Raw genomic sequence first — 12,908 nt, 5'->3', positions numbered from 1 at the left:
GCAGGAATTCCACAACAGGTTGAAGAACCGTTCTGGCACAGTTGGTCGAAAAATACATTAAAATATTTAATGTGCATTCAGCGTCCGACACGCTGAGAGCGGTGAGAAAATGTATAGTGCTGCTTTGACTTACGAGTTTAGTTCGTTCCATGACCATGCTTGTAACTCAAAACTTGTATCGTAAAAATCTTTTCCCATTGAAATGGTGTGTGCTTTGACCATCAGAACACACTTTACATTTCACCAAATCCAGTACAGGCTCATTGTGTCAAGCTAGCCGGCTACAATTTCTAACATGCAAAAAAAGCACGTTTGGGTTGTTAATTTCATTGGTTTTGTATTCTGTGGCAGAGGCGTACGAAGCCCGGAATTTTTCCGTGGGGTGGTTGGGGGGGGTTGCTGATCGAACTTTCCCGCCATGAATAACACTATACTGGGGACACTAGCGAGGTGGACAGCTTTCAGGTTGGGGTGGCCGCGGCCCCAGGCTACCATGTAGCTCCGCCCCAGCATTTTGGTCATCATAAAGCATATGATTTTTCTTCTGCAGTTTCTGGCTGAATTATTATTTTGTGGATTTTTTTTCTTGTTTTATTTCCCTTTATTTTTATATATATGCCCTTTTTAAAGCCATTTTGCCAGCAAAATTTAATTTTTATTTTATTTATACACACACACGCACACGGCATCGTTCTCCTTCGTTGCATCATAATTTGCTCTGAAATGAACACTGTACAGCCGGCACGGTGGACGACTGGTTAGCACATCTGCCTCACAGTTCTGGGGACTGGGGTTCAAATCCCGGCCCCACCTGAGTGGAGTTTGCATATTCTCCCCGTGCCAGGGTGGGTTTTCTCCGGGCACACCGGTTTCCTGCCAAATCCCCAAAACATGCATGGTAGGTTAATTGTCGACTCTAAATTGCCCGTAGGTGTGAATGTGAGTGCGAATGGTGGTTTGTTTATATGTGCCCTGTGATTGGGTGGCGACCGGTTCAGGTTGTACCTCGCCTCCCACCCAAAGATAGCTAGAATAGGCTCCGGCAGCACGCGACCCTAGTGAGGATAAGCGGTAAAGAAATGGATGGGTGGATGAACACTGTACATGTAATTTTAATAATAGGGTGACATATTTCAACATATTCATTTTTTTTTTTTTGGCTCCTTGACTTCTACAAAAGTGGACATAGATCCCAAGGTGTGACCAACTGAAAAGCTACGCTAGACGTATTGCCGGCACTCGTCGGGCCCGTCAGTCATCCAAGGATGAGCGCAGTAACGTTAGATTTCTGGAGTCTTCCTGTGACAGTACATATAACACATCGCCTGTAAGCAAAGGCTGCGCCACCTTTGACATTCCGGCAGAGGATACAGATGCGGTAACGTGGACACCTCTGAGTTACACCCCAGAATGTCGACACTCCCCTCGCAAGAGCCACTGTTTGTGTTCCAACAATGTGTTTTATATTTCATACAGAGTCGCGATTCGGTGTTGAAGCAGTGTTTCAGACCTTTTGAATTGGGCTTAATGTGGTGTGATGTTTACAGCACTGTAGTGAAAAAAGGTTGATACTTATTGCACCTCAATATGTTTTATTAGTACAGGTATTGAATACAATAGGTTTTATATTTAATACGGATTAGAGAGTCCTTCCCGGTACAGTGCTGTTTTTTGGGGCATATTTCCCTCACATTTGACTGTCTGACTTCCTGTTCCTGCCATGTCTCCCTGTCCTGTCTTTTCTTTGCTGTTCAGTTTTTGAGAAGGTGACATTTATTGTTTTTTTCCCATTGGGCTTAACATTTTTTGCACCTTGAAGAGAACATGTCAGCGTGCAAAGTTACGTTCCCGGGCATGCGCCTAAGCGGTCACGGACAGACGGACAGCGCGGCCCGAGGCTTCGACTCAACGCTTCCTTTGACATTTGCCGTGCTCCCTTTCCCGCTGCGTTCTCACGGGGTCAAATCATGCCTCCGTGCTTCGCCGGCGTCAACGCCCTGTCAGTCGCCAATTAACCTTGTATTTCTAACCCTATAGGGAGCCACGGAGCTTTTAAACCCCTTACCGCCTGACTAATTCCTAGCTTTGCACCAGCATCACGATCGGCCACTTGGGCCCTTTGGGTCTGATATCTCTCTAAATATCTGCATGCATCATCCTGCTGCTGCTAAGATGGCAGCTGCTCGCACGACCGTGCCACCGCATACCCCGGCGAGCTGTAAAGACCCGGGCTAAGCCGGCCCATGCGCTCCTGAGGTCCCGCAAACATACGTGTGAGCCTTGTGATTTATAGACTTTGATGGAAGCACATGCAATAAAACCACAAGTTGGGGAGTACTTCAACAGGATGCTAATTGGTAGGGTTGTAATAGTACATGTACAGTATTTGTAACAGTTTTCCACAGGGAACAGATTTGGCCCTCTAGCCACATGTCTACTCTGTAAACAAACTCATTGCAGTTTAGCCTCACTGAGCTAGCGACATGCTTTTGGCGGTACATCAGACTTGCTAAATGGTATGCAATGGAATTACGCCAACGTGAATATCAATGGGGAAAAACACTAGCGAGATGCAGTTGTTTTTACCATTGTTGTTGCACTTTCCCAAAAAGAAGACAAACCAATGACATTGCACTTTCCTCAAAGAGAATATTGACATTTCAAATGGGATCACACCAACATGAATATCAGTGCAGCATGAAAAAGAAAATAGAAACCACTAACTAGAAAACATTGATGTTTTTATTGCATAATAATTCACACTGCTGCAGCCGTTGCAGAAGACCAACTATTTATGTTGCGCTTTCCTAAATAGAAAGCAAACTACTGTTTAGCATATTCCTAAGAAGGTGAACTCCTGAAGTTGCAGCCACCTAAAAAGACAAGAAGAGCAACTATTGATGTTGTTGTACTTACCTAAACAGACAAACTATTTACCTTGAAGAAAACAACCTATTTAGTATTTATGTTGCACTTGCTTAAAAATAAGAATGCTGATGTGGCACTTTCCTAAAAAGAATACCAACTATTGATGCTGCAATTTCCTAAAAATAAGAAACTCTTGATGTTGCACTTCCTTTAAAAAAGACAAAACTATTGACGTTGCACTTTCTTAATAAGACAAACTTGTTTCACCTTTCTCAAAACAAAACAAAATATTGATGTTGTATTTGCCTAAACAGAAGTCATACTGTTGAATAATAAAGGGAAAAAAATATTTGTAAGTTTTTATACATTATCAAATATTTGTACTTTATTAGAGAGATTGCATTGTGATTCTGTGCTTTTTCGACAGTCTTTCATTTATAGGAGAATGTAATCCTAACAGTTATTTTAATAAACCATTTTAAATGTCATCAAATATGTTCCTGTTTACACAAAAGAAAAGCACTTTTATGTCTTGCATTACTGTACCCAAAGTGAACTGAACTGTGACCTTAATGAAGGTACGTAACGAACCGGCATTCTTGGTGTTGCGTCACGCCCCTACAAATTTGTGTATTTTCCGAACAATGGTAACGAAGAAGTTGTGCATTTGTTCATATGCAGCTTTTCCAACCGACTTGCACCATCTCTGACCCAATTGGCCTTTGCTCTAATGGCTTGGTAATCTGAGTAGATTACAAGTGGGAAGAAGAATATTCCATCTAGGCGCGAGGCAAGGGGGGCACGATATTAAATGTGTAACACCAATCTCCCCAAGAAAAAAACAAAGCAAATTTGATCGACCACCTACAAGTTAACTTTAACCTCACGTCACCTTTTCAGTTCCCTGGGAAACCATGCGGCCGTGGCCAAGTGCACACTCACATGGTCGCGCTTAGTGAAAGAAACCCAAAACCCACACCCTTGCCGTCCAAGAGTCCTTGAACATGTGACAGCAGACGCAGCAAACACACTTGGGAGGAGTAATCTTTGGGGGAGAGAAAAAAACAACAACTCTGACAATAAGAAGAAAGCAGGGGTGTTTGCAGAATATGAGGCGTTGCAATGACGATGATCACCATCATCAACTTCTAGTGGGAGCATCCACTGAAACCTTGACAATTCGTCATTAGTCATTTTTTTTTATGTAGAGCCTAACTTACATTTATTTGCTGAAGAAGAAAATACCCTATCTTGGTATTTCTGTGCTCTTCCTGTAACGCTCTTAAGCGGAGGTGTTGTCTTAGGTGGTTTGGCCACCAGATGATAGTCGGCCGTCTGGACAGCAAAAAGTAGCGTGATGGAAGATTTCAGTAGCGGTCCGACAGGCAGGTGAGGCTCCTTGTGAGGTTGACACTGGAGAAAGCAGGGTTGTAATGTCCTCAAGATGATGCAGAGAAAGGTTGCTATTGGTCTCTAAAATTGACCAGGTTGCAGTGTTAGAGAAAAATCTGCGACCCATCAGAAAGTGTAACCCAGGGGGCGATATTGTCCATGGCGTGCGTTTGAGTGTTTGAGGACAAAACAGAAGACTACTTACGTCAAGTGTAAACTAGGCTCAGAATTTGTGAATTTTGTGATTGACAGATCCAGAAAGCAAGACATCAATGTCCTGATGTAATGTATTAATGCAGAAAATGCAGGCTTAATAACTCATACAATATTCACCCCCAGCACAAACCATGACCTTTCCACTAACTGGAAATCGCACACAACCCACGTTTACCCTGTTAACATCAGTAGCCAACTCTTCTTCTCTATTGGTGGCGAATGCTCAATCGCACTTAAATGCACGCCATGGGCGACGGTTCACCGTACAGCGAGGGCAAGGTCCACAATGGACATCAGTATGAGGGGCTCAACACACGCACATGCAAAAACCACTACAGAAAATCCCCAAGTCTCCCCATTCCAAAAATGACCCCGAGCTCAATTACAGGTCTATGCTTATTATTAGAACAAATGTGCGCTAGAGCTTTAATTCAAGTCCAATAACTGCAACTGAGGACCCAAACAACTCAAACTTTCACAGTTTGACAGTATGAAAAGAGTCAGATTAAAGGAGCAAAATCAACTCAAACTATTTTTTTTTTTTTTTTTTTAAAGTGTCCGTCTCCAACCCCAAAGTGGAGATAGACACCTCCACACAAAAATCTCACCAAAAGGATTTCAAACTTCAGCTCTAAACTTGACTATTTTGCGTTAACGTAAGCGAGAAAGACAGAAAAGAACAAACAGGAAAGGTAAGAGGTGAAAATACCTGTCACGGTGGCGGAAACGAGTCCACAGAATGAGGTCAAAAGGACGAGAAGGAAAGTTAAATCCTGTCGTCGTCGTCCCGAACACTGAGAAGGGCGCGCTTGTGGTTCTTGACAGCCCCGGCCGGCGGCAGTCGTCGCCGACTTTGTCTGTGTGGGCAGCTTCGCCGGGAGTTGGCGACCTATTACCGTAATGCCTAGTATGAACAAAATTAGGGGCGGCTGGCTTGACTGCTACTTTACGAGTGGAAGCTGGCTTGACCGCAGTGTGAAACTGGAGGAGTTGATCCTCCACAGCAGGTTAGCATCATTCACATCTTCCTCTCGACGTCCATTTCGCACCCAATTTCACGCTTTTCCTTTCACCCCAGCCCCAGTGTTGGCAATTTTGCGATTTTCGGGCCCTTCGAATGACTATTCCTCAAAAAAGCCTCGTCGTATTTGGTTTATCAATCACTCCCCGGTCACTAAATCAATCAATTATTAAGACTTTTAGGACAGTCCATAGTCGACGTTCTTGCCGAATCCGGAAGTCAGGAGTAGGGAAAATAAAAAAAATAAAAATTAAAAAAATAAATAAATAACATTTAAAGTATCTTATATTTTATGACGTGACAGCGGATTAAAGTAGCTATAATAATAATAAGAATAAGAATAATCACTAATTAAATTTTTTTGTACTAAATTGTAACGTTACTTTCTTTGAGTGAACGCCTGAATCAAAACAAAATATGACGCAGTCAATTTTTTAGGCACAACCTGTAGTGAGAAGAAAAATAAATTAATCCCATTACATTTTGTACACATAAAAATATACTGAAAAATAGAAGAACATAAAAAAAATCATTAATAAAGTCAGAAGAACATTTAAAAGGCACATTAACAAATCACAACATTAAATACGTATGTAAAAACAATTATGAAAAGTATGTTAAAGATAATTAGAACATGATATAGTATTCCTATTTTATTTATTAGACTGATTGCCAAACTCCATCTATGCTGTAGTGTATTAGTAGTAATATAAAAAACAATGTTAGTAACAATAATAATATTTTTATTAATGCTAATGAGACGGATGGGTCGGAACTCTTTCCCTGCTAGCTCGCGGGCTGTTAAGGAAGTGACACTGTTACCATAGAAACACAAGCAAATACATACGGTAGTCCCGTCGCGCTTGGCAACAGGTTTGTTTCTGTCATTTTCTTTCCTTCCATTTGAACACTTTAATGAATATACAACTCTCGGACACAATAACAGTGTAACGATTGTTCAAATGCATTTAATAAACTTGTGTGAAAACGTTTTCGTTTGTTGTGTCGCTACGATCGAATACACGGAGGGACGCACACAATTCAGTGTTAGCGAAGTTAAACTAGCCGACGAGTAAAGTTTCTGTTGTTATGTCCGACGAACAATTCACCCATAATGACGCCGAATACTGTACTTTTATTCTTGCATTTGTATTACCGTGTATTTTTGCTCGTTTTTAAAATCATGAAGCCCATCTCGCATATATGACGCGCCAGTAACGAATAAACATTACCTGTGATGACGTCCCAATAAAGCTAAACGCAAGTCGTAGAAGTAGCAGTAAATGCTATGTTTCATTTTCATAAATGACTTACAAGTGCGCTTACACAACCCGCACAGACTCCAAACATGGACTCCGAGTACGTCAAAACGCATCTGGGTTCATGCCTGGCAGAGGGCTTAGCTGAAGTGGTCGAGCAGCGTCCAATGGACCCCATCCAGTTTCTAGCCCATTGGCTGTACAAATACAACGCCAACGTCGAATATGAGGCAAAGGTAATAAAATTAAGTAAGAAGGCTAGTTTGTTTGTCTTGCCAGTAGTTCGAGCAACGTGCCTTGCACTGTGAAGCGATAGGGTATGTTTTAAATGACCATTTTTATGTTAACCTCCACAATGCTAATGTGTGAAATTCGGATTCTTACAGAAACAGGCCCGGTTGGCACTTGTGGAGAAGGAACGGGCCAAAGCCAGAGAGAAAGATGCTGGGAAGGAGCCCGCAGGAAAAGTACTTTTGACTTTGTTTTGCTTAGTGCTTTGCCGTTTCGTGTAGTCGCGTTCCCGAGGTCAGTCAGCAGTTAGAAAACAGCAAATTCAGCCAACAGATGGGAGGGATGTGAAGTGAAGAGCCAAGGTAGAGGCACAGACTCAGAAAGGCAGGATGTTGTGGGTCTGAAGGATATTTGACACTCGGCACCTTAACAGCTCTCTGAAATGGAGTCTGCAGGAACAGACGATCGTGTGGGAGCCACGCCCGAACCTACTGAGCAACCTGAGAGGGACCCTCCTCGGCCGGAAACCCAACATGCTAACAAACAGCACCAAAGTGGACCTCTGGAGAATGAGCAGGAGGTGAAAAAAACAATAACAAAATATGTCTGGTGGTGGTGTCTCCATGATGGGTTGCTTTGTGTGGTGGTGGTGCTGCTGCATGTGCATGCAATGTGTGCAGTCTGCTGGCCTAGGATCACAGGGCAAGCTTGGGTTAGCTACATGCATGGGGTAAGAAAGCTAGCGCTTTATAGCTGGTGGTTGTTTGGGGGAACCAGCTTAGACATGCATTCATATGTCTACCAGGTTGAGACGATCGATAATGTAACCGCTCCAGAGTCCTCAGTTGTCTCTCCGCGGTCTGACACTATCCAGCAGGACCAGCCCCAAGTGAAGAAACCAAGGGAGGAAAAGGCGGTGAGACATTATTTGTTGATGATGTTTCTAGAAAAGGAGAGCAGCAAAACAGGGCCTCGTTTGTCCGCGCTGCGCTAACATGATCACACGGTCGCGTTCTCTCTCCTGAATGACCTGCAGGATCTTGGCCTGGCTGAAACCGGTGAGCTGTCCCAGGCTGAAGGCCTCGCTTCTAGCCAGGTGGACAGACACCAGGAGCTACTGAGCCCACTTCTCCCCGAAAGCCAACACACAGAGAAGGTGATGGGATTGGCGTCTCTTTAAGAACGTTCTTATTCAGTTGAGTGGATGGTCCAGCTGGAACCAGAGACAGAACTAGAAGCATGGTGAAGGTTTAGCGAGACAACGCAAAGCCAGCTGAAGCCATATAAGAGGAGTCAGGCCAAGTGATTGTTTGGCTGATGTCTAACTCACACATTTTTCCTGACACCCTTTCCACCAGAAGGATGAGCACGCCCAGTCTTCTCAGGCTGAGTCTGCAAATGTTGAGTCCTCTCAAGCTGAGGCCTCCCAGATTGAAACCACACTGTCTGGGACCTCCCATGCAGAGTCTTCACAGATGGAGTCCAAGGAAGAGGAGTCTGCACAGGTGAAGTCCTCGCAAGTAGAAGCTGAGCAGGTGGGGACCTCGCCGGTCAATACCTCCCAGGCTGAGTCTGTGCTGGTAGAGTCCATGCAGACTGAGACCTACCAGGCTGAGTCCTCTCAAGCTGAGGGCTACCATGTCCCAGCCACGCCAGCTGAGTTCTCTAAGGCTGAGGCCTCCCATGTGGAATCTACACAAGTTGAGCGCTCCCAGTCAGAGTATGCGCAGTTGGGGTCTACGCCGGAGGAGTCTGCGCAGGCCGAATCCTCTCAAGCTGAGGCTTCCCACGTCAAAGCCGCACAGGTTGAGACCTCCCAGGCTGAGTCTGCGCAGGTGGAGTCCATGCTAGAGGAGTCTGGACAGGCCGAGTCCATGCAGGCTGAGAAAGCCCAGGCTGAGGCCTCTGACGATGAATCTCCACAAGTTGAGACCTCTCATCCCGCATCTGCACAGGTGGAGTCCACACCAGCGGACTCTGCTCAGCCCAAGAACTCCCTGTCCGAGTCTGCCCAGGAGGAGTCCCAGGCTGAGTCTTTGGAGGTGGAGACCTCCCAGGCTGAGGTCGCACAGGTTGAATCCACAAAAGTTGAGACCTCTCAGCCCGAGTCTTCACATGTGGAATCTACACCAGCAGATTTAGTTCAGTCCGAGACCCTCATGTCCAAGTCTGCACAAGAATCTTTCCAGGCTGAGTCCTCTCATGCTGAGGTTTCTCACGTCGAAACCAAAAATAGTGAGACCTCCCCGGCCAAGTTGACGCTGGTGGAATCCTCTTTGATGGAGTCTGCGCAGATCAAGACTGCGCTTGTGGAGTCCACGCAGGCCGAGTCCTCTCAAGCTGAGGCCTCTCAGGTCCAACCCATACAAGATGAGACTCCCCAAGCCCAGTTTGCACAGGTGGAGTCAATGCCGGAGGAGTCTACCCAGGCAAAGGCCTCCCTGGTTGAACCTGCACAAGTTGAGAACTCCTCAGACGGGTCTGAGCAGGTGGAGTCCACGCAGGCGAACTCCGCTCACTCCAAGACCTCCCAGGCTGAGTCCTCCCACGCTGAGTCATCGCAGGCCAACTCCGAAGAAGTCCTACCGAGTGACAACCTGTCGACAAAAACTGAAAAGGAGAGGCACGATCCAAGTTCACCTCCTGTTCTTCAAGACCAAGAAGAGGTTTGTGAGCTAGCCCGGACACCCATCTCTGTTGCTAACACTATGTGGTGACGCCACAGGTCAGTTCGGCACCTGTAGAGCTAACAGGTCAAGTGATTATTTTCAAGTCTAATAAAAAAAATAAAAATAAAAAAAAAGAGGTCATAAAAACTACGTCTTTTCCTTGTGCATGTCATTTAAGTGTTAATCCAAATGTTATTGCTCATTTTTTTGCCACTTTAACGGTGACTAACATTTGTGTGGCTTTGCAGGGAACAGAACAAGCTGGAAAATGACCACATCGCTGCTTGCCGGTCCACCGATGAGCCTTTATCTTTGATTAGACTTCATTTATCATTGCATTGTGTGCCTAAATCAAAGATGTCCTCAGTAGAGTCAAATAAACGTGCTTGGAAAACACATACCAATTTACTGTTTGTTTAATCCTTTGTACTTTTTAGGGCATTTTCCCTTTGAATTTTTTTTTTTGTAATTGAGCATTCATTTGGACTGTGTTACGGCTCGTGGCATAACATTTTGTTATTTTTTTTAAAGTAATTTTGTTGGGGTAATACAGAATCTTTTACCCTTACATTTCTTTTATACCCCACTGATGCATTTTGCTCCCTCTGAACACCCTTGTGCATGGCTAAAAATGTACACACGCAAAGCATTCCTGTGAAATAATCATACATTGTATTTTTTGTTTTTCTTCACAAATCACCTAAATCAGTGGTTCTCAAACATTTTACATAAGTACTACCTGAAAAAATACTTTGCAAGTGGCACCATAATAACCATATTTAAAACATAGCAGTGTGGTTCACCAAGAACAAGGCAGGGGTTTTATTCCTGAAAAGGATATTTAATATTATAAACCACTGTAACATTGCGCACACTTTAAACATCAACACTGAATTTAGAAAAGAAAGAAGGAAAAAAAATATATATCCAAAACTTTAATCAGCTCTACAGCCTCATCACCCTACTATTTATTACAAAATAATTGACTTTCTTAATGAAATTTCAGTATGTCAAATAAAAAATAAAGTAAGACGTTTAAATAGCAATTCTGGCATTTCAGTGACTGATGAGAAAAAAATATTGATCATTTTCTAGCAGTGTGTTTTATATGTCTTAGGGTCTACACATACAAAATCGACACAGAAAAGGAGCAAATCAGTTTTTATTTTGAGGATTGAATGCGCCACTTGTTTCAACGGTGACTTTTGAACCAGAAGAGGGCGGCGGGCTCGTTGCAGAATCAATGAGAGCTTTGTGACGTCACGAGCCTGTCGCGGGTGATCCTCATGAAAACGAAAAAAAAAAAAGGCTGTGACGTGCGCGCTCACGACAGCGTCGCGGTTACGCAAGGGCGCGTCAACCGGACGCGTTAAATGCCGCACGCACAAGCTGGCCGTCAAACGAGGTAAAAAAGTGGAAGAAGAATCAGGAAGGCCGGCGGAATGACTCTCCTGCTCCAAGCCGCGGGCGGCCTGGTGGCCCGAGTCCTCAACATGTTGACGGACGTGTTCCTCACGGCGCCGCTCGAGGCCACCCTCCAAATCCTGGAAGAAGCTCAGCTCGCGACTTTGACTGCCGGTGAGCGTGTGCAAAAGCTTTCGCTCGCCATGTTGCTTTCAAAACGAGCCATTGTCGCGCTTGTCATTTCACTTCGTGTCCCCTTCACCTCCTTACCTCACTTTTAATCCTTCCGCCACGTTTGTACTTTCTTCCCCTTTCACCTTTCCTTCATATTCTTCCAACCTTTCTTGACTTTGACCTCCATTCTCTTCCATCACTTTCCACTTCTACGCCCTTCCTCTACTTCCTTGACTCGGTTCCTCCCTTCACCCTCTTTCAAAACTTTCAAGCCTGACTTCCATCTTCACCTCCTTTTTGACTTGTTTCCTCCCTCATTTACCACCTCCACAATTCCATCGCTTTCTACATTCTCCCCCGACTTGCTTACCCTTCACCTCCTTCCTTCACATAACCACTTCGTCCTTCCTTTTAACTCATGTGTCCTCTTCCTCCACATACCTTCAGGCATCACACCTTCACCTGATTTCTCCTCATTTCCCATCTTGACATCTGTTCATTTACCTCCTTCACACGATGGCGTCATTCCCTTCCATGACCCTCCACCTACATCCACCACTTCTCCTTACCCTTTCGCTTCCTTTTCTACTTGGCTTCCGTGCCGTCCTTTCTTCTGACCTTCACCTCCCTCAATTGCATCCTTGTCTGTGATTCTATCTATATATTACTTTAATTCTGTTCTTTCTCCATCCTTGGGTTTTAGACAAGACGAAGTTGAAGGCCAAGTCTCTGTGGGAGCAGACGGGTGCCGTCATTATGGCGGTGCGCAGGCCGGGATGATTTCTGTGCAGAGAGGTAACGCGTTCACGTCGTCAACAGTGTGGCGCGCACACGGCATCGTGGGAGCGTAAATAAATCACCACGTCACACTATCGCTCAGGAGGCTGCAGAGCTGTCCTCTCTGAAGCCCCAGCTGGACCAGCTCGGGGTGCCGCTGTACGCTGTGGTCAAGGAAAACATCGGCAACGAGGTCCAGAACTTCAGACAGTACTTCAACGGGGAAATCTTCTTGGATGAAAAGGTCTTTTTAAAAAAAATGATCAAGTTGGTCTGTGGTTTGTCATGTGTTGCCTCGTCACGGAGAGGCAGATTTCTCACAATGAGAGCTTGTGTTCGTTACAGAGGTGCTTCTTCGGGCCTCGCGAGAGACGCTTGGGCCTCCTGGCCTTCCTTCGTGCGGGGGTGTGGAGAAATGGCCTCAGGGCTTTTGGAAAGGGTTTCACGGGGAATGTGTTGGGAGAGGGCTTCGTGCTCGGCGGAGTCTTTGTCATCGGACGTGAACGGCAGGTGGAACTGATATAATGCAATCCAAACTGTGCGTAATCAAGTCAGGAAACTACTTGTTTTTTTTCCCAGGGAATTCTACTGGAACACAGAGAGATGGAATTTGGAGATAAGGTCAACACTAAAGATGTGATTCAAGCTGTCAGGAGAATAGCGCTGGAGCTTCTGCCCATGGAGAAAAATGTCACAGAGTAACCTGCATGCATAGTTGACTTGTGTAGTAAAAGGCTCCCAGTCTGTTCATGACGGTCTGTTTTGAAACTCTACGGGGCAAACAGACTTGATACTTCAAAGACTGGGCTTCCTGTTGTTACTCAATAAAACATGTCTTGGCACTCGAGAACTTGTTTCTTTTTCAAGATTGTTTGTATTCCCAAAACTGTGTACATC

The 12,908-nt window shown here is 44.8% G+C and overlaps 3 protein-coding genes across 11 annotated transcripts in view; 2 read left to right on the top strand and 1 right to left on the bottom strand.

Annotated features, from left to right (window-relative positions):
- scn4aa (sodium channel, voltage-gated, type IV, alpha, a) overlaps positions 1-5,700 on the bottom strand; it is a 30,595-nt gene extending 24,895 nt beyond the window's left edge. The window contains exon 1 of the mRNA XM_061757100.1: positions 5,186-5,700. The gene's annotated coding sequence lies outside the window, so the exon portion shown is untranslated. The remainder of the gene's footprint in view (positions 1-5,185) is intronic.
- Positions 3,996-10,054, top strand: LOC133469708 (plectin-like). Of its 9 annotated transcripts, none has more exons than XM_061757112.1 (7): positions 6,278-6,370; positions 6,837-6,992; positions 7,143-7,223; positions 7,421-7,567; positions 7,793-7,903; positions 8,024-8,143; positions 8,346-10,054. In XM_061757112.1, exons 2-7 carry the CDS (start codon positions 6,846-6,848, stop codon positions 9,702-9,704), a joined length of 1,965 nt encoding a protein of 654 aa, XP_061613096.1. In that variant the 5' UTR covers positions 6,278-6,370; positions 6,837-6,845; the 3' UTR covers positions 9,705-10,054. The 9 variants fall into 9 exon arrangements, with proteins under 9 accessions (XP_061613090.1, XP_061613089.1, XP_061613096.1 ...); XM_061757111.1 differs by having other exon boundaries at positions 7,421-7,717; XM_061757110.1 differs by having other exon boundaries at positions 7,421-7,903; positions 8,346-9,653; positions 9,905-10,054.
- Positions 10,055-10,933: 879 nt separating this feature from the next.
- On the top strand, positions 10,934-12,861 carry LOC133469234 (peroxiredoxin-like 2A). The gene is made up of 5 exons (XM_061756049.1): positions 10,934-11,234; positions 11,938-12,029; positions 12,115-12,255; positions 12,357-12,521; positions 12,591-12,861. Exons 1-5 carry the CDS (start codon positions 11,099-11,101, stop codon positions 12,711-12,713), a joined length of 657 nt encoding a protein of 218 aa, XP_061612033.1. The 5' UTR covers positions 10,934-11,098; the 3' UTR covers positions 12,714-12,861.
- The last annotated feature ends 47 nt before the right edge of the window (positions 12,862-12,908 follow it).

The sequence above is a fragment of the Phyllopteryx taeniolatus genome, chromosome 19, assembly GCF_024500385.1.
Source record: "Phyllopteryx taeniolatus isolate TA_2022b chromosome 19, UOR_Ptae_1.2, whole genome shotgun sequence".
Classification (NCBI taxonomy): Eukaryota; Metazoa; Chordata; class Actinopteri; order Syngnathiformes; family Syngnathidae; genus Phyllopteryx; species Phyllopteryx taeniolatus.
This window is presented reverse-complemented; position numbering and strand designations above follow the sequence as displayed.